At 47.6% G+C, this 20,692-nt stretch overlaps 1 protein-coding gene across 1 annotated transcript; it reads left to right on the forward strand.

The window, feature by feature from the left end:
• Positions 1 to 12,401: 12,401 nt before the first annotated feature.
• Positions 12,402 to 13,426, forward strand: LOC123050701 (transcription repressor OFP13-like). The gene has a single exon (XM_044473458.1). It carries the CDS (start codon positions 12,521 to 12,523, stop codon positions 13,232 to 13,234), a length of 714 nt encoding a protein of 237 aa, XP_044329393.1. The 5' UTR covers positions 12,402 to 12,520; the 3' UTR covers positions 13,235 to 13,426.
• The last annotated feature ends 7,266 nt before the right edge of the window (positions 13,427 to 20,692 follow it).

A 20,692-nucleotide genomic window follows, 5' to 3' on the forward strand; every position in this document is an offset into this window, starting at 1 on the left:
CCATGGCGCCCATCTCGCATGTGTACGTACGTGTTCTTCCAAGGTCTAAACTGCCAGTAAGTAATACTATTGCAAAGTGCAAACAGCTGCATGTACATGTTCACAGGCTTTCTTCAGCCAACAGGCAGCTCTTCTCTTCAGAGCTCTACAGTTTAGATGCACGCAACAGTTTACCACTGAGCACCAAGCTAGTAGCTAGCACGGCCACACACAACACTCAGAAACAACCAGTACAATCCAATCTGTACTAGGCAAGTACATGAGCAGGTTAGTTGGCAGACATTTTTTTACTGCAAGAGCAAGAACATGTCGGCATCAGGCTGAAACTGAACGAGATCTCCTGATCATGACACATGCATGGAAACCTGATCTGCTAGATAGATCAATTATTTGCAGATATTTTTTTTCGTAACAAGAAGATCCTGAGGATAAGATATTGCTGCATTTCCACGGCACCGAAGCAGCAGCATGCAGCTCTCGCTCACTGCCTGTCTGAAGGGTGCCTGGGACTGGGTGATATGCATACGTAGAACGTGAGCCCATGTCGAGCCTGAATTTCTGGAAACGTCTCGTGCGGAAGGAAGTACGTGACCCGTGCAAGATCCAGTTTCATATATACCGCCAGCCGGCCAGCCAGCTACCTGCCTAGACAGATGTGGATAGATACGAGATAAGTACCTCGAGAAAGTGGCATTGAAAAGTGTCACAGGTTTCTCGGTCCAGAGCCCTTTTGCTGTGCCGTACCTGACGTGATGAAGACATGAGTGAGTGATGAATGAGAGATAGGCATTACTAGATCTGAAAGAGGCCATGTGAAGAGAGAGAGCGCTTTTGCTTTAGTTTGTTGTCGACGAGAAGAAGATGCAGAGAAGAGAAGGAAGGGCGAGCTGGCTTGCAATCAAGAGCAATGCGCATGCAGCTCCCTAGTTCTTGCCACTAAACATGATTGCTGCCTAATTGCATCAGTGGAGGCGATCCCTAGGTCAAGTCAGACACTGGAAGGCACCATCTCGAGCAGCTTACATCATCCACAGCCGGGGGCCACAAGCCCGTTGGCCGGCTGACCGGTCACAAAAACCGACCCAGTGCTTCAAACCGTCCTCAAACATCCGGGCTGTTCGGTGCCCCTCATATTCAGCCCAAATATGGGGCGAATATATGGCGGCTCGGGCGCGCCAGAACGCGTCCGCCACGTCAGCCCGGTCCACCTCGACCCCACATATATCCCCTCTGATAAACACTAGACCGCAGTTCGCTCAGTCCACTCCACTCTCTCCGTCCCCTCCTCTTCCCAATCCACCCACTTCTCTTCCCATTTCGATCCATGATGGATGACCGCAGCGGCTTCGGCTCCATGACGACGAGAGCGACGTCGATGTGGTCGCTCTCCGCATTGCTTTGCGCCGCTCTCATCTAGGTCGGGGCGGCAACAACCGAGGCAGCTCACAGAGCGATGCGTTGTCCCCCTTCGGCCGCCATCGCAGTGATGGCGACGTTGCCGGGCCCTCCCGTCCGGCGCGCGGGACTGGTAGGAGCGATGCCCGCTACGCCCCACTCCAGGTACGCTGCCCCGCCGCCACCACACCCATTGTACCTCCGGAGGGCGTCCACAGGCACCGTTGGGTGCTTGTGCTATCGCCTGCATCGGGCCGGTCGAGGATGCCCGAGTCGGAGGTGCGGGCCGCACGACGCGAGCGGCAACGCGCGAGGGAGGCCATGGCAGCGGGCGACGCGTCGGTGAGGCGCCGAGCACTCGTGTGCGCGCCGGTTGATCCTGAGGACGCGCTCATTGCATCCGTCCTCTGGTGCTCGTCGACAACGGCGGAGACGGATGCACGGTGGCTGCAGCAGAAGAACGCCAAAGCGCTCCAGCTTGCTATCTAGCTGTCAGAGCGCAAGGCGGCGACGAAGGCGAAGGCGAGGAGGCACGCCCAGGATCAGAAGCGCTTGCTCCAGAGGCTTGCCGGGGTCACATGGAGCTGTCGGACGACTCCGACGACGGATTAAGCTCCGACGACGTCCCTCCGGCGGCCGACGCCTACACCGAAGACCAAAGCAGCCCGTCGGCCGCAAGGGGAAGGGGGCGGCGAGTAAATGGTGATTTCCTCTGCCCTTCCCCGTTTAATTAAGTTTTTTAATCATATGTTTAGGGTACTGTCCGATTGAAACTGCATCTTTTGGTTGTCCGATGATCTTTATGCTCAATTTTACTAGATTTGGTGCTAGTTCTTTGATCTACATAAGTTTACTTCCGTACATGCATGTGTTGCATGAATATGAGGGACCGGATTTGAGATACACAATTGCAAACGCACCAAAATGAGAAGTGTCTGTGGACGCGTCCGGACCCATCTGCAGGCATTTGAAGGGCCCGATTTGATGTCTTTGGCTGTAGATGCTCTTAGCTGTCCTTGTCCTAAGAGACATGGAGGATATACATGACAGGGTGTAGGATCGATCCATCTTTGCAAGTTCTCCATACGTACAATTTTTCAAGGAACAAGTACACAACAATAATTGACGTTAGGCGACCTTGCATTCTGTCCCCCGCCTCGTGCACCGTCGTCGACAGCCGTCTGCTACAAGGAAATCATGGGGAGCTAGCTTCGAATCTCAGATCACTAGGAGAGTTTTTAAATGACGCGCTATCCTCAGGATTTGGAGGAAACAGCGCTGCTCTTTCTTCCCCGGGTGCAGTATGGTTGTTGGTATACTTGGTAGACAACAATGCATGGACTGATGATGTAGCAGGGAGCGGAAAAACAAATCAGGAACGCGGAGTTGCTAATGATCCGTCAAGTACTGTCGTGATTACTAAAATCCATCAAGTACACACGTACTGTTTGGCCTGGTCAATGGACCATATATTATTCATTTATTTTGCAAAAAAAAACTTTCAATTTAATTATTCAACAACCATCAAGGTGGTACAAAGAAAATCAGAAGTAACATAGATTACATCCAGGTCCATGGACCACCTAGCGACGAGTACAAGTATTGGAGCAAGCCAAATGTGCGTCAGCGGCGGCGGCCCTCCTTCATCGTATGTGGGGAAACCTTGTGATAGTAGACAGTCGGGAAGTCGTCGTGCTAAAGACCCACAGGACCAATGCATAAAACAACAACCATCACCGGTGAAGAGAATCGTAGATCAAAAGAATCCAACCTGTAGACACACGAACGCAGACAAACAGAGACCGGATCCAGATGGATCCACCAAAGACCAACACCGACCGGATCCCTCAAGATCCGCCAGAAACACACATCCACATGCACTCCAACGACGCTAGACACACCACCGAGACGGGTGCTAAATAGGAAGAACCTTATTCCATATTCAAGGAGCCGTCATCACCTCGTCTTTGTGAATAGGACATGAATGCTAACAAAAATTTAAAAGTGAACTGAAAACGAAGCCCTCGCCAGCAAGGGTGGAGATCCATCGTGCCTCCATGACCCTAAGGCTATAGGAGATGAGGAGGATAGGCGGCGGCGCCAACACGAGACAAGGAGCCCTATTGCCTGTTCGTTTGACCTGTCATCAACAATAGTGCCATAATGTTGTCAAATCGCAGCATGTCTGATCCAACCTCCTCCCTCTGGTTGGGTTGATAAATCGGCCAAGTGTTTTCATCGATTTGGCTAATAAAACAAGTATAATATGTTGGAATTTTGCTAGTAGGTCTTTGGCCCAAAGCCCAACTAAAATTTTCAATTTTTTATGGCCCATTCATGCACACATATGAGTGGAGTAAGTGAGACTAAAGTTTAGTCCCACCATGAAAGTTGAGTGAGACTTGTACCTCTTTATAAGGTGAGCTCTTCTACCACTTGTATTAGCATGGGAAGAGGAGACCTACACGCGCGCTCCTCCTCCTCGCTCGCCACGTCGCGGGTTGTGGGATTGAGCCGAGCCGAGGACAGAGCTATGCACGTTGTCTATATTTTTGCTGCTCGGGAAAAATTAATAAGTCATTAATTAATAATTAACGGACGCGTTAATTACTGAACCGTTTCCGATTCTTTTGGATCGCGACTCAGACGTGGGGTTTACTCCCACGACCTACCCGGCCCCTACTATATAGTCAGGCAGACGTCTACCCTAGACTGCTGGCAGCGACGACTTCGCCAACGACGACTTCTTCCCCGACCTCGGCAACCTCATCCTCGACGACATGACCGACAACGTCAATGCCGGCGGTGCTGCTCCCGCCGCACCGTATGTGATTCTATTCTTCTTGTTTGAGATCGTGGTAGAATTTATGTCTCTAGTATGTGCCCTAGATGTGATCTGTTCATCTACTATGCTAGTTCGCATGATTAGTTTAATCTCTGTGAGAGCTGTCATGATTTATCATCTGTTTATTCGGATTAAATCTCGTAGTAATTTGCTCATATTTTCAACAATCCAAAAACCTGATCGTAGGCAATTTACTCTGAGTGGTTTTGCTGCGCATTGAAGCCGCCTGCCTTTAAGGGGGTGCAATATAAGAGGTGGCGCACGAGAGCAGTCTACTGGTTTCAGACCATGTGCTGCTATGACGCCACTAAGGGCAAGCCTGAGAGCGATCTTAATCCAGCACAGCTGGAAGCTTTTGAGAAGATCGATACTCCCTTTAAAGGCGCTTTTCTAAGTGTTCTTGATGATTTCATTGTGGATTAGTATATGTCGTTTGACAACGGCAAGGACATGTGGGCTGCGCTCGAGGCCAAGTTTGGTGCCTCGGACGCCGGCAGCGAGTTGTACGTCATGGAGCAAAACTATGACTACAAGATGACTGATGAGCGCTTTGTTGTACAGCAGGCTCATGAGATACAGTCACTTGCCAAGGAACTTGAGTACTTTAAGTGTGTGTTGCCGGACAAATTTGTTGCTTCCACCTTCGTGGAACAATTTTGATACTTCCCTGAAACACAAGAGACAGGAGTTTTCCGTTGCGGATCTCATTGGTACTCTTGATGTTGAAGAGAAGGCGAGAGCAAAGGACACACGTGCTCGAGTTGCCGAGGGAGCTTCTAGTGCCCACATGGTACAGAAGAAGAACTTCCAGCCCAACAAGTTCAAAAACAACAAGAACAAAACTCAGGGCAAAGGCAAGTTTGATACAAAGAACAAGCCGTCACATTCTACCAACTTCAAAAAGAATTCTCACAAGAAAGGGAAGGGACTTTGCCATGTCTGCGGTGATCCCAATCACTGGGCTCCGAAGTGTCCTAACCGCTTTGAGGAGCGCGAACATGAGAAGAGCGGCAAGTCCGCTAATGTTGTCATCGGTGATACTGATATGAAGGAATCTGGGTACGGTATTCTTCCTACCATCCTTTCAGTATTTCAATCTCCTGATTGGTTAATTGACACCGGTGCCAATGTGCATGTTTGTGCTGACGCCTCTATGTTTTCTTCTTACCAGGTCACAGGGACTTCTCCCGTGCTGATGGGGAACGGGTCACATGCCATCGTTCGAGGTGTCGGTATGGTCGATCTGAAGTTTACTTCGGGGAAGACCGTGCGTCTGAAGAACGTTCATCATGTGACGTCCATCAATAAAAATCTTGTTAGCGGTTCCCGTTTATGTCGAGATGGTTTTAAGTTGGTTTTCAAGTCCAATAAAGTTGTAATTTCTAAGTATGGACAATTTGTTGGAAAAGGCTATGAGAGCGGAGGCTTGTTTCGCCTATCTTTGTCAGATATTTGCACTAAAGTTGTTAATAATGTTTACCACAATAATAAGTCTGATATTTGGCACTCACGACTTTGTCATATTAACTTTGGTTGCATGATGCAGCTAGCCAATATGAATTTAGTTCCGAAAATCTCTAGTGTCAAAGGTTCCAAGTGCCAAGTATGTGTGCAAGCTAAGCAACCTCGCAAGTCCCATAAGACTGCAGAGGCAAGGGACTTGGCGCCACTAGAGCTTATACATTCTGATCTTTGTGAGATGAATGGCGTGTTGACAAAAGGTGGAAAGAGATACTCTATGACTTTGATTGATGACTCCACTAGATATTGTTATGTGTATCTTCTGAAATCAAAAGATGAGGCTTTAGCTTTCTTCAAAAACTATAAATCTGAAGCAGAGAACCGACTTGATCGAAAAATTAAACGGCTTAGGTCTGATCGTGGTGGAGAGTACTTTTCCAATGAATTTGATTTGTTCTGTGCGGAACATGGTATAATCCATGAGAGGACGCCTCCCTACTCACCTCGGTCAAATGGGGTAGCCGAAAGAAAGAACCGAACTCTAACTGATATGGTTAACACCATGTTAGACACATTGGGTCTCTCCAAGGAATGGTGGGGGGAGGCGCTAATGACTGCGTGTCATGTCCTAAACCGAGTTCCAACAAAGCATAAGACCATGACTCCATTTGAGGAATGAGAAAGGAAAAGTTTGAAACTCTCTTACCTACGTACTTGGGGTTGTTTGGTGAAAGTCAATATACCAATTGCCAAGTAGCGCAAGCTTGGACCAAAAACCGTGGATTGTGTTCTTCTGGGCTATGCTTTTCATAGCATTGGCTATAGATTTTTGATAATAAAATCTGAGGTATCCGACATGCATGTTGGTACGATTATGGAGTCGAATGATGCAACTTTCTTTGAGGACATATTTCCTATGAAGGATATGTCGAGTTCATCAAATCAGGAGATACCTACTCCATCTAGTGAGAAATTCGTTGTAATTCCTGAACCCACCATTGCGATAGAACACGTTGAGAATCCTGTTGAGGGTGACAATGTAACTCCTATGAGGAGTAAGAGACAGAGGACTGCAAAGTCCTTTGGTGATGATTTCATTGTGGACCTCGTGGATGACACACCCAGGACTGTTTCAGAAGCCTATGCATCTCCCGATGCTGACTACCGGAAGGAAGCTGTTCATAGCGAGATGGGTTCCATCTTAGCTAACGGAACCTGGGAGATCACTGACCGTCCTTATGGGTGCAAACCTGTAGGATGTAAGTGAGTGTTCAAGAAGAAGCTTAGACCTGATGGTACAACTGAAAAGTACAAGGCACGGCTTGTGGCTAAGGGTTATACCCAGAAAGAAGGTGAAGACTTCTTTGATACTTACTCACCCGTGGCTAGACTAACCACAATTCGGGTGCTACTATCACTGGCTGCCTCACATGGTCTTCTCATTCATCAAATGGACATTAAGACAGCTTTCCTCAATGGAGAGTTGAAGGAGGAAATTTACATGGATCAGCCAGATGGTTTTGTAGTACTTGGTCAGGAAGGAAAGGTGTGCAAGTTATTAAAGTCTTTATATGGCCTTAAACAAGCTCCCAAGGAGTGGCATGAGAAGTTTGAAAGAACATTAACTACCGCCGGCTTTGTAGTAAACGATGGTGACAAATGTGTGTACTATCGCCATGGTGGGGGCGAAGGAGTTATTCTTTGTCTGTATGTCGACGCCATACTAATCTTTGGAACCAAACTTGATTTAATCAAGGAGGTTAAGGATTTCTTATCTCGTTGCTTTGAGATGAAGGATCTAGGAGTAGCTGATGTTAACTTAAACATCAAGTTGTTGAGAGATGAGAATGGTGGGATCACACTGCTTCAGTCTCACTATGTGGAAAAGATCTTGAGTCGTTTTGGGTATAGCGACTGCACGCCTTCTCCAACTCCATATGACGCTAGTGTGTTGCTTCGAAAGGATCGACGGATTGCTAGAGATCAACTGAGGTATTCTCAGATTATTGGCTCGCTTATGTATTTGGCGAGTGCCACGAGGCCTGACATCTCTTTTGCTGTGAGCAAGCTAAGTCGGTTTGTGTCAAAACCAGGAGATGATCATTGGCATGCGCTACTTGAAAGGCACTGCGAGCTATGGGATTCACTACACCGGGTATCCAAGGGTACTGGAGGGTTATAGTGACTCAAACTGGATATCTGATGCTGATGAGATTAAGGCCACAAGTGGTTATGTTTTTACACTTGGTGGTGGCGCTGTTTTCTGGAAGTCTTGCAAGCAGACCATCTTAACGAGGTCAACTATGGAAGCAGAACTCACAACATTAGACACTGCCACTGCTGAAGCAGAGTGGCTTCGTGAGCTCTTGATGGACTTACCTATGGTTGAAAAACCAATACCCCTATCCCGATGAACTGTGATAATCAAACTGTGATCGTCAAGATAAACAGTTCTAAGGACAATATGAAGTCCTCAAGGCATGTGAAGAGGAGACTAAAATCTGGTAGAAATTGAGGAACTCCGGAGTTATTACGTTGGATTATATCCAAGCGTCGAAAAACTTGGCAGATCCCTTCACAAAGGGTCTATCACGTAATGTGATAGATAATGCATCGATGGAGATGGGTTTGAGACCCACCGCATGAGTTGTCCATAGTGGTAACCCACTCTATGTGATCACAGATCCCCTGAAGTAGAAGTGGGAGACAAGCTGTTGGTCAGCTGAGAGGAGAGTATCCCTATTTTAATTATCCCACTCCGTGAAGATGCAATACTCTCCAGATCTGCATGGCAGGTTGATATTTATCTTAATATGTTTCAAGTGGCTTATTTGAGTAAGCAGAGATGTTGTCCTGTAGAGCATCTCCTGAGGAACACACCTATATGAATTTGACTGTTAACATTGTAGTCTGTGAGAATTGGGTGTTCTCTAATAAATTCATGAAAGGCTCTGGAGTGTGACGTATACGCTCCACCCGCGGGGAAGCCTTGCGGCAGCCCAGTATCGGTCAAGAATTTGTGTGAAACTAGTCTCGCAGAAAACTTGTAGTTCAAGGCATAGTCCACTATTCAAGTTGTGATCTAGTGTAGCATAAAACTCTAAGTGGAAGTTCAACTTCACAGTCTCCACTAAGCACCGGTATATAAACAATGTTTTGAAAATAAATGATGAGATGTGCCAATGAGACTTTGTGGGGGATTGTTGGAATTTTGCTAGTAGGTCTTTGGCCCAAAGCCCAACTAAAATTCTGAAATTCTCTTGGCCCATTCATGCACACATGTGAGTGGAGTGAGTGAGACTAAAGTTTAGTCCCACCACGGAAGTTGAGTGAGACTTGCACCTCTTTATAAGGTGAGCTCTTCTACCACTTGTATGAGCATGAAAAGAGGATACCTACACGCGCGCTCGCTTCGCTTCGCCACGCCACGCCACGCCTCGTCACGACACGCCGCGGGTTGCGGGATTGAGCCGAGCCGAGGACAGAGCTATGCACGTTGTCTATATTTTTGCTGCTTGGAAAAAATTAATGAGTCATTAATTAATAATTAACGGACACGTTAATTACGGAATCGTTTCCGATTCTTTTGGATCGCGACTCGGACGTGGGGTTTACTCCCACGACCTACTCGGCCCGCACTATATAGTCAGGCAGACGTCTACCCTAGCCGCCGCCGTATCGAATGGTTTCGCACCACCGTTCCAGATCATTGCGCTGTCAAGCAAGTCTTCTCCATCTCCTTTCGGCGTGCACGGCAAGAAGGGACGGCAGGCCTCCGGAACCCCGCCTCTCGTGATCCTGTACGGGAGAGGGGCGATCAGATTTTTGGGGAGCGCGCTCGCGTGATTGCTGGCAGCGACGACTTCGCCAACGACGATTTCTTCCCCGACCTCGGCAACCTCATCCTCGACGACATGGCCGACAACGTCAACACCGGCGGTGCTGTCCTGCTGCACCATATGTGATTCTATTTTTCTTATTCAAAATCGTGGTAGAATTCATGTCTCTAGTATGTGCCCTAGATATGATATGTTCATCTACTATGCTAGTTCGCATGATTAGTTTAATCTCTACTAGTCCTGTCATGATTTATCATCTGTTTATTCGGATTAAATCTCGTAGTAATTTGCTCATATTTTCAACATAATATGCCTAAAAAATTACATGGTTTGAAACTACGTTTGATAATGAATCTAAAGAAATGTTTTTATATACTATAATACATATTTCTATTGTTAAATTGAAAACCTAAGGCACATGTCCAACTTATAAACCCGACTAGAGGGAGTATTGGCGATAGTTGTGAATCGATGCTTATCATATCACGGTCGTATCTGGAATAAGGAAAATTCATAGGAATCGTCCCGTAGCTGAGAAAACAACTCCAAATGCCAAGTAGAGACTACACGTTCGCTAGATTGATGTCCTATCGAGCCCATGGTAAGATCAGGAAACTTTTACTGCTGCTGTTGTTACATTCAAAGCTTAAACCCATTTTATCGAAAAGGTTCCGAATTTAATATAAAAGTTCACCAGATGTACAAAGCACTCCAAACAAAATAAAAATTACATCGATGTCTCTGGACTATCGAGTGACTACTAAAGACGCCAGAGCGAGTCGCCACTTCTCTATCGGTGTCGGCTTGACCTTATCGATGACAGCTGGGAAGTCTTCGTGCACGTGCCTCTAAGTACCAGCACCTTGGAGTCATAGTCGTCGCGTTGAACCCATGAATCGACCGGAAGAGCCTGACATCATATCTTGTCATATCGCATGTAAGGCAAGAAACCGTAACCTCATCACCCTAATGAGACGGAAGGACTCTATGCCAGAGCTCCGTCGACTACATTTAGATGGATGGATTCGAGGAGGATCGGAGCCTGGAAAACCAAATCGAAGAAGAAGTGCACCATTCCACCATGCACTGCGCTTGCGAGGACAAAAAGAAGCCTAACCTAAAATGCTAGCCGGGCTGAGGCACCGGATTCCCCTCCCCGCCACCGGCAACCAGAGCAGTTGACAGAGGAGAGGCGAAGCCTTGAGCTCGCATGCGGATCCTAGAGGGGAATAGGTTGCCCTAGCCGTTGAGGGGAACGAAAGAAAACTGGGAGAGTGACATCAAGGATTTAATTTCATGCATTTCCCAAGGACAACTCTCTGACGAAAGCTCAAATACCATACACGTAAATTTTTCTCGGGTGGTTATTTCGGAGTATTATAATTTCATGGGTGGTGGTTATACATATCCTTCAGTAGAAACAAGTGGTCAAAGTTAAAATTTGAAAATCACGCCGCTGTCTATTATTTATCAAATGGTTTTACTGCTTCTATGACATGAAGACACGCACAACTTGACATATTACATTATTGCAACACTCCAGCGAAAGGCGTAAGTAAATCATCCAAATAATATATGAAAACTGCAACTCCGCGCAAAACACTTGTAAGAAACGACCTCGCAAAATCCGCTGCAGGAATTCTATTGTGCACGGGATATCTCATGCATTGATCCACAGTCTATTGTTGCTTTGAAATTCATTCTATTTTTCTGATTGTTTTTCAGAATTTGTCTTGTTTCCAAGCCCTACATTGAGTTTTCTTCATGTTCCAAAGTGTACCCTAATATGTATCATTGTGTATCAGCAAACCCGATCCAAAATAAGTGCATTCATTTTTACTGATACACGATGAAACATGATGATACACGTTGAAAAAGGAAAAAACCAAACAAAATATTTTGAAACAAGATAAAATTTGACAATAACCAAATAAGTAGCACAAATATGAAAGCAACCACTGACAGTTGATCCACACACGGGATATCCTATGCACGATAGATAAACCACTCTTGTCAACTTCCTTTGTGGCATCCTGTAAACGTGTCCGGCCTGCAAGCATGAGCGATGCCGCACCTCACCCGTCCGCATCAGTTCCGTTGGTTTGGTCAAGAAGGACCAAGTGATCAAGATATTTTGCTGCTGCCCTCATTGAAATCCCTAACCCCATCGAGCAAGTGATGAACGGGATCGATTCGGCACAGGATGGGTAGATTTTTTTGGTAGCTAAACTGCATAGCTATAGCGCTGCTATTAGCACGCTATAGCATGTAAAGAATTGTCTCACTAAATTGATCAGTGCGCTGTTTCGCTAATAGCATATTTTTAGGGATGACGCTATTTTGTATAGCGCGCTATTTTTTCTCTTTGCTAAACCTCATCATGGGTGTGAGACGGGTTCGGTTGCAGGGGCGGGTGATGTCAATGATTCTACTTCGGTTTTGGAGTGAAGTCTGTTTTAAACTTTGAGGTTGTAGAGTGCGGCGCAAATAAACCTTTGATTTTTAAATCCGCGTGCGTGACACGTGAACCCAACATGTCAATGCAGGGGCAGAGCTACAAGAACTTAAGAACAAAATGTGGCAGTCCTAGAAGATTTGATTTTTCTATGCATATACAAAAGAAAGAGAGAGTATATGCATGCTTTTGGGCAGCAACCACGCAAGACCGTGATAAAGTATATAGATTTGGGCCAACCGGTGGGCACCAATAGTCATCGTCCAAGCTGTGATATATGCAAGGTGGATCGATCACGGCTGGCCAGACAGGAGGAGACTCCCAACTCACACAACAACGACAGCCACCGCCACGCCCATCTTCCCTTGCCTTTCTTAAACGCAGTCCACAACAAACGCATCCGCTCCATCCATCTCCTTCCCTTATTAAAACGAGCCCATCTCACCTCAGCTCCGTCCGCATCAGCTCCATCGCCATTAATCATCCTCAGCACGTCATACGAAGTGACAAGCAGCGGCAGCAACCATGGGCAAGAAGCTCGCCCTCGCCTCCCTCTTCTTTGCTGGCGGCAGCGTCGATTCCGCCGCCACCGGGAGCCTATCGCCTCCTTACTCTCCTCCGCCGTCTGTTTCCGCCGTGTCCTCCGGCAGCACGGCCGCCTCCTGGCAATGGCCCTCCTGCGCGCAGGCCAGGACCGCGTCCTTCGACGGCCGCAGCAGCGTGGAGGCGGAGGCGTCGTCGTCGGCGTGGGCGCGCCGGGACTGCTGCAGGACGACCCGCGTGATCACGAACCCGGCCTACTGCGACGACGACACGGCCGACAGCTCCTTCGTCTCCGCCACGGCCTCCTCCTCGGCTTCCACCGCGGCGCCGGAGCCGGAGGAGCCCTCGGTCGAGGAGGCGGTCATCCGCGGGATCCGGGCGTCGAGCCGGCTCTTCTTCGAGCCCGAGGCGACAAAATCCATCGTGACGACGAGCAAGCCGGCGTTCGGCGGGGCGACGGCGCTGGCCATCGACTCCGCGGACCCGTACGGTGACTTCCGGCGGTCCATGGAGGAGATGGTGCTGAGCCGCGGCGGCGGTGGGAGCGGGGAGGACGACTGGGGGTGGCTGGAGGAGATGCTGGGGTGGTACCTCCGTGCCAACGGCAAGAAGACCCACGGCCTCATCGTCGGCGCCTTCGTCGACCTGCTCGTCGGCCTCTCCGCCGTGAACAACAAGCAGAGCGGCCGGTGCTAGCTACCATGCGAGCGCGCAATGCGATTGCTTAGGGAAGAAACGGTGTCATGCCATCGGTGGCATCAGCGATTCGACCGAGATGGATTGAGCGAGAGATGTACTTAGGCTGTTTTGAGTTTGTTGAGAGCATGTGTGTCTGTACTCTGTAGTATACGTACTTGATTAAATTTTGAGACGTTGACTGTTGGATTATTTGATGATTGCGCATTGCTAGTGACGTCGAGCTTTCGTGAGTGAATAGCAGAAAACTACCACATTAGCGCATAGGTTTGCGGGAAACACTCTTTTACGAATTTGAGCCAGAAACCACTGATTTTTCGACTAATCTTTTGCAAAAAACACTGATCGGTCTGTTTGGACAATTTAACCATGATTATGACATGTGGGGCCTGTATTTGATGATGTGGCATAACTGTCAACAACCGGAGTAGAAAAAGGGTCATCTGTCCCGGTTGGTAAGGGCCTTTTGTCCCGGTTGTTGAACCGGGACTAAAGGGTCGTTACTAATGCCCTAGCCCTTTAGTCCCGGTTCTTACACGAACCGGGACAGATGGGCCTCCACGTGGCCGGTGCGGCGAGCCCAGGCAGGAGGGCCTTTGGTCCCGGTTGGTGGCACTAACCGGGACCAATAGGCATCCACGCGTCAGCATTTCAGGGGCTGGGGTTTTTGTTTTTTTTTTTGAAGGGGGGGGTTGGGGGTTTCGGGGGGTTAATTTAGGTGTTTCATATATTGTGTTAGCTAGCTAATTAATAGAGAGAAGTGTCCTCTCTTATCTCCGTGCTTGGTCGACGCTACGTACTATATACGTATAGAGAGGACTAGACATGCTAGCTACTAAGCAAATGAAGGAAACAGAAGATCGTCATGAACATATGCATACAGAGAGAAGTGATATCGACCACCTCTCCTTCTCCGAGAGATTGGTCGAACAACAAGTTCTCGTATAGCTATCCGACACTACCGGCTACATATATACAATAATTATCTCTTACAATATAATCTCCTAATTATATATGAACACAGGGTCCACCTAGTATTCTCCGTTTTCAGCGATCACATGGTCAAGGAAGAATGCCGCCAATTCCTCTTGAATTGCTCGCATACAATCTGGTGGTAGGAGTTCATCCCGCATCCGAAAGATCTAATTTGAAGAAGGGGGTCAATACATATATCTATATATATATATATATATATATATATATATATATATATATATATATATATATATATATATATATATATATATAAATGAAACTCAACACAAATGATGGTAATAAAATAAAATTATGAATATTATTGCTTACGCACTTCATATTGTTCGTCAGAGTAGCCCCGCTCACAGGTCGTGTGGCGGATGGACTCGTAAACGTAGTATCCACAGAAATCATTCCCTTGTTCCTGCCACAACCACTTTACAAGAAATAGAGGTCAATCAAACTGATAAGCAAGCATGCTAAATGGTATTGATGAAACTAGCGCTTGAATCACTAGGAGATGCGCGGAACATGCTACTATAGTACTTACTTTCGGGTGTCTAAATTGCAGTTTCTTCGGCAGTCCCGGAGCTTTTTTGATGAATTTTCTCCAAACCCTGCCAGACAAAGAAAACAATTACTTGATATCAGGAAATGAACAAAGTTGTTGATATGGTGGATAATGATCGATTTAACTTACTTCTCGAGCATTTGAGTCATGTCCGCATAGTCCTGGGGATCTTTTCGTCTCGAGTTTAAGATGGTTACTAGTCCCTGCTCAAGCTTAATCTCTAGAAGAATATAGTGAAAGCTGCGCACGCATGCATAAGTCATCAAGTACATTACTATAACCTGGACTAATAAGGGAAACCGAATATGCACAAGACAGTAACACTCACTTGAAGTTGTAAGGAAAGAGTATTATATCTTTGTTTTCATTTATTACCAACGATCGTAGCAAGTTGGCCTCGGTATTTTCGGCATGATATTTAACCTCAGTTGCATCTATGAGATTTGTGTTAATGAACCCAATATCACCGATTTGTCTTTTCTTCAATTCGGCGATCTTTAATCTGTATAATATAGTGAGGATAATTATAAATACATGCAATGAAAGAGCTGACCTATATAGAGAGACTTAATGACAGAAGTAGTACTACTTACAGACAGTACCAAGTGACCGTTGATTTATCGAGAGCATTTTGATTGAAAAACTGGAAGAACTCCTCAAATGGAACATTCAACAGTTCAATTCCAACGAGGTCATGCTCCTCTTTAACTCTCAGCGTCAAAGTATTCCTCCCCCGAGACTCTCTGCAGGTTTTCATGTACCAATCATGGAATCTTCGCATCATCGTTGTTAGAGATCTTTCATCTTTGACGAGAGGCTTCCCGTACTCGTATCTGTGTTCCTCCACCTCCAAGAAATCATAATGTACATCGGCGGGCAGGTAATCTCCAAGATTGCTATAACCGAGCACCATCCTCGGATCATTAGCGACGATGTCGCTAGACACCTTGAGCGGGGGGCACGATTGGTTCGCTTGTTCGCCGAGCTGGGCAATTTTTTTCCCAGCTCGTCGTTCTTTTAACCATTGATCACTGACAGTACTTCCCGACCGCTTCGCTTCGACAAATGTCTTTGCAATAATGCGCTCATAGTTGCCTTTCGGCGGAGACTTTGGTGGTTTTGTCAGGGCAGCCAGAGTGCGCTTCGCTTTCACCGGATCTACCTTCTCCTCCGGAGGTGGATGTTTCTTTGCTTTCACCCCTTGAAAGAAGTTCGTCACTTCGGCTCGCACGATCTTCGCGTTCTCCTCCGGGGTCCTCTCGTATGGTAACTTCTCAGGAGTCTTCAGAGAAGGACCGAATCTGTATTGCCTCCCGCCTCTGGCTGTACTGCTAGACGCCGGCAGAGCAGACGGAGCGGCTGCGGCTGTCTTCTTTCCTTGCTTACGAGGCGGAGGAGAAGGACTATGGCGCGCCGGAGCAGCCAGAGCGGCGGCGGGTCTCTTCCGCCCTTGCTGACGAGGTGGAGAAGGAGGAGGCTGGCTGCTCGGGCGCGCCGGCGCAGGCGGAGGGCCGCCACGCGCCAGAGAAGGAGGCTGAGTGCCCTGATCACTCGCCGGAGGACGAGGCGGAGGAGGAGGCGGAGTGCCCTTACTCGCCGGAGGAGGAGGCGGAGGCGTCCAGTTCGGAAGGTTGATGAGCTCCTTCCGCGATAGGCATGGAGTCTTCAGAGCAGAACCCAGCCGAGTCTCCCCTTCACCGGTAGGGTGGTCAAGCTGGAGGTCCTCAAATCCCTCCGTTATTTCGTCCACCATCACCCTAGCATATCCTTCTGGAATCGGACGACAGTGAAAAGTTGCGCCGGGTTCAGGAGGTCGAACAGAGCCGACAGCCGCCTTGACTTTGAAGTTCTTGTTGGGGAACATAGTAATTTAAAAAAAAATCTACGCACACGCAAGATCATGGTGATGCATAGCAACGAGAGGGGAGAGTGTTGTCCACGTACCCTCGTAGACCGATAGCGGAAGCGTTTAACACAACGCGGTTGATGTAGTCGTACGTCTTCACGTTCCGACCGATCAAGTACCGAATGCACGGCACCTCCGAGTTCAGCACACGTTCAGCTCGATGACGTCCCTCGAACTCTGATCCAGCCGAGTGTTGAGGGAGAGTTTCGTCAGCACGACGGCGTGGTGACAATGTTGATGTTCTACCGACGCAGGGCTTCGCCTAAGCACTACTACGATATTATCGAGGTGTAATATGGTGGAGGGGGGCACCGCACACCGCTAAGAGATCAATGATCAATTGTGTGTGTAGAGGTGCCCCCCTGCCCCCGTATATAAAGGAGCAAGGGGGGTTCGGCCGGCCTAGAGGAGAGGCGCGCCAGGAGGAGTCCTACTCCTACCGGGAGTAGGACTCCCCCCCCCTTTCCATGTTGGACTAGGATAGAAAGGGGGAAGAGGTGGAGGGGAGGAAGGAAGGGGGGGCGCCGCCCCCCTCTCCTTGTCCTATTCGGACTGGGGGGGAAGGGGCGCGCGGCCCTGCCCTGGCCTCCTCTCCTCTCTTCCACCTAGGCCCACTAAGGCCCATTAAGTTACCGGGGGGTTCCGGTAACCTCCCGGTACTCCGGAAAGATCCCGATTTCACCCGGAACACTTCCGATGTACAAACATAGGCTTCCAATATATCAATCTTTATGTCTCGACCATTTCGAGACTCCTCGTCATGTCCGTGATCACATCCGGGACTCTGAACAACCTTCGGTACATCAAAACATATAAACTCATAATATAACTGTCATCGTAACGTTAAGCGTGCGGACCCTACGGGTTCGAGAACTATGTAGACATGACCGAGACACCTCTCCCGTCAATAACCAATAGCGGAACCTGGATGCTCATATTGGTTCCTACATATTCTACGAAGATCTTTATCAGTCAGACCGCATAACAACATACGTTGTTCCCTTTGTCATCGATATGTTACTTGCCCGAGATTCGATCGTCGGTATCTCGATACCTAGTTCAATCTCGTTACCGGCAAGTCTCTTTACTCGTTCCGTAATACATCATCCCGCAACTAACTCATTAGTCACAATGCTTGCAAGGCTTATAGTGATGTGTATTACTGAGTGGGCCCAGAGATACCTCTCCGACAATCGGAGTGACAAATCCTAATCTCGAAATACGCCAACCCAACAAGTACCTTTGGAGACACCTGTAGAGCACCTTTATAATCACCCAGTTACGTTGTGACGTTTGGTAGCACACAAAGTGTTCCTCCGGTAAACGGGAGCTGCATAATCTCATAGTCATAGGAACATGTATAAGTCATGAAGAAAGCAATAGCAACATACTAAACGATCGAGTGCTAAGCTAACGGAATGGGTCAAGTCAATCACATCATTCTCCTAATGATGTGATCCCGTTAATCAAATGACAACTCATGTCTATGGCTAGGAAACATAACCATCTTTGATCAACGAGCTAGTTAAGTAGAGGCATACTAGTGACACTCTGTTTGTCTATGTATTCACACATGTATTATGTTTCTGGTTAATACAATTCTAGCATCAATAATAAACATTTATCATGATATAAGGAAATAAATAATAACTTTATTATTGCCTCTAGGGCATATTTCCTTCAGTTCTGCCATTGCGTCAGAAGGTGGCAATGTTGAGACTCCGTGATAGCATCCACGGGGTAGCTAGCAGGAGCCGTCAAGACATGCTCCGGCTGAAGCAGCTCAGTGGAAGCCACGTTGCTTCTCCGCTGAGATGGCGGGGTAGTTTCGGCAGGTCGCTTGCTGCGAGCTACGTCTCATTCCTCTAGCGCTTGAACCCTTTCGTGCAGCTTCTGAATTTGGGTCTGCTCCACTTTTTTCCTCCTCTCTTGGCATTTGTAACCGCCTGCGTCCGGAAAACCAGCCTTCCACGGAACGGAGCCTGGCGTGCCTCGTGTCCGTCCAGGGTGCTCAGGATTCCGAGGGCCATTGTGAGCTCGTCGTTCTCTCTGTCTGGAACGAACGTCCCTTGCTGCGCTGCATCGATAAAGTGCTGAAGCCTCTTGACTGGTATTGTCATTTGCTCGTCCGTCCAAACGCACTTCCCTGATACAGGGTCCAAGGTTCCGCCAGCCCCGAAGAACCAAGTCCGGCAACGGTCTGGCCAGTTCATTGTCTCTGGTTCGATCCCTTTATCAAGCAGATCATTCTCAGCCTTGGCCCACTTAGGCCGGGCTTTGAGGTAGCCACCTGACCCAATGCGATGGTGAAGCTTCTTCTTCGCAGCATTTTTCTTGTTTGTCGCTGACATCTTCTTACTCTTTTTCGATGTCTTGTGGGCCACAAATGCGGGCCAGTGATCTCTGATCTTCTCATATTTGCCGATGAATTCTAGTGCCTCTTCTTTGTCGGCAAACGTTTTCAGCTCATTCTTCCACCTCCTGAATAGGTCTGCCATCTTCTTAAGAGCATGAGACTTGATTAATTGCTCTTTAACTGGCTTCTCCGGATCCTCCTCTGGCGGTAGGGTGAAATTTGCCTTCAGCTCAGTCCAAAGATCATCTTTCTGCATATCATTGACATAAGACACCTCAGGGTCTTCCTTCTTAGGCTTATACCATTGGTGGATGCTGATCGGGATCTTGTCCCTAACAAGAACCCCGCACTGAGCAGCAAATGCTTCCTTTGTCCGGATGGGTTCAATCGGTTGGCCGTCGCGCGCGATTGCTGTGATCTCAAACCTTTCATCCGAGCGCAACTTTTTCTTCGGGCCTCGTCTCTTTACCGAAGTTGTGCTCGATCCGGAGGGCTAGAAAAAAAGAAGAAAGACGAGAGTTAATTAATATGTGTACATACCAAAACAATGAATGCATCAATTAGCTAGTCAGCACAGGCTTAACTAATATATTTACCTGGCCGGACTCTGTTCGGTCACCGGAGCCGTCACCACGGGCTCCTTCTTGCACCAGCATTGGGTCAGCAGAGCCATCATAATCATGTCTTTCCTCCTCCACTCTTCGATCATCGTAGCCTGCTTCTTCACCCTGTTCTTCCAGACCATCATTGTCGTTAAGATACGACAAGACATCACCTCCGGCTAAGATTATGTCCCCCAACACCTCTTCTGCTTCCTCGTCTCGTCCGTGCTCCATTGTTTCTGCAAATCTTACAACATGGCAATTATTACACAAACATGACAGCAGGTGGATATATTAGTTCAAACGTAGACCTAGCTTATTCCGGGTTTGGGGTGGCCTCGGCAACGCTTCAAGGGTAGGGGCGCGGCGGGAGGGGGTAGGAGACCGACATCGTTTTTTTCTAGGGTTTGGGTGTCCTGGAGAGTTTTGGTCGAGCGAGAGGGCCGGGGGGTGCTCCCGTGGTATAAGTTATCACGGTCGAAGTTATCCGGGAGGGGGTTATATCGACAACGACGACATACATACATGGGAAAATAATGTTATCGGGGAGGGGGTAGGTTGAACCCCCCCCCCCCCCTCGTGCTGAAGTTATCGGGACACGGGGTATATCGACAACGACATATCCGATAAAAAATAAGAAGACGAAGAAGAAATAAAAAGAGGAGAAGAAGATATTAATAGAGGAGAAGATTGAAGAAAAAAAAGAAGAAAAAAAGAGAGAAGAAGTAAGGAATAGAGGAGAGGGGGTATATCGACCCCCCCCCCCCTCGACCCTCTTTTCCTTCTTCCTTCTTCCTTCTTCCTCTTTTCTTCTCCAACACAAAACACATCTCATCTCATCTCATTTCATCAAAAAATAATTCTTTGCATATGAACACACATACATTTACTTTTTTTCTTAAATGTTACATATGAACATTTTCTTAAATGAGCATATGAACATTTTCTTAAATATTAATGAGCATATGAACATACATATCACCAAAAAATAGACCTTTTTCTTGGTAACAAAAAAAAATGCAAAAACGAGCATTATACAGCATATACA

Source organism: Triticum aestivum, chromosome 2D (genome assembly GCF_018294505.1).
Source record: "Triticum aestivum cultivar Chinese Spring chromosome 2D, IWGSC CS RefSeq v2.1, whole genome shotgun sequence".
NCBI classification, from domain to species: domain Eukaryota; kingdom Viridiplantae; phylum Streptophyta; class Magnoliopsida; order Poales; family Poaceae; genus Triticum; species Triticum aestivum.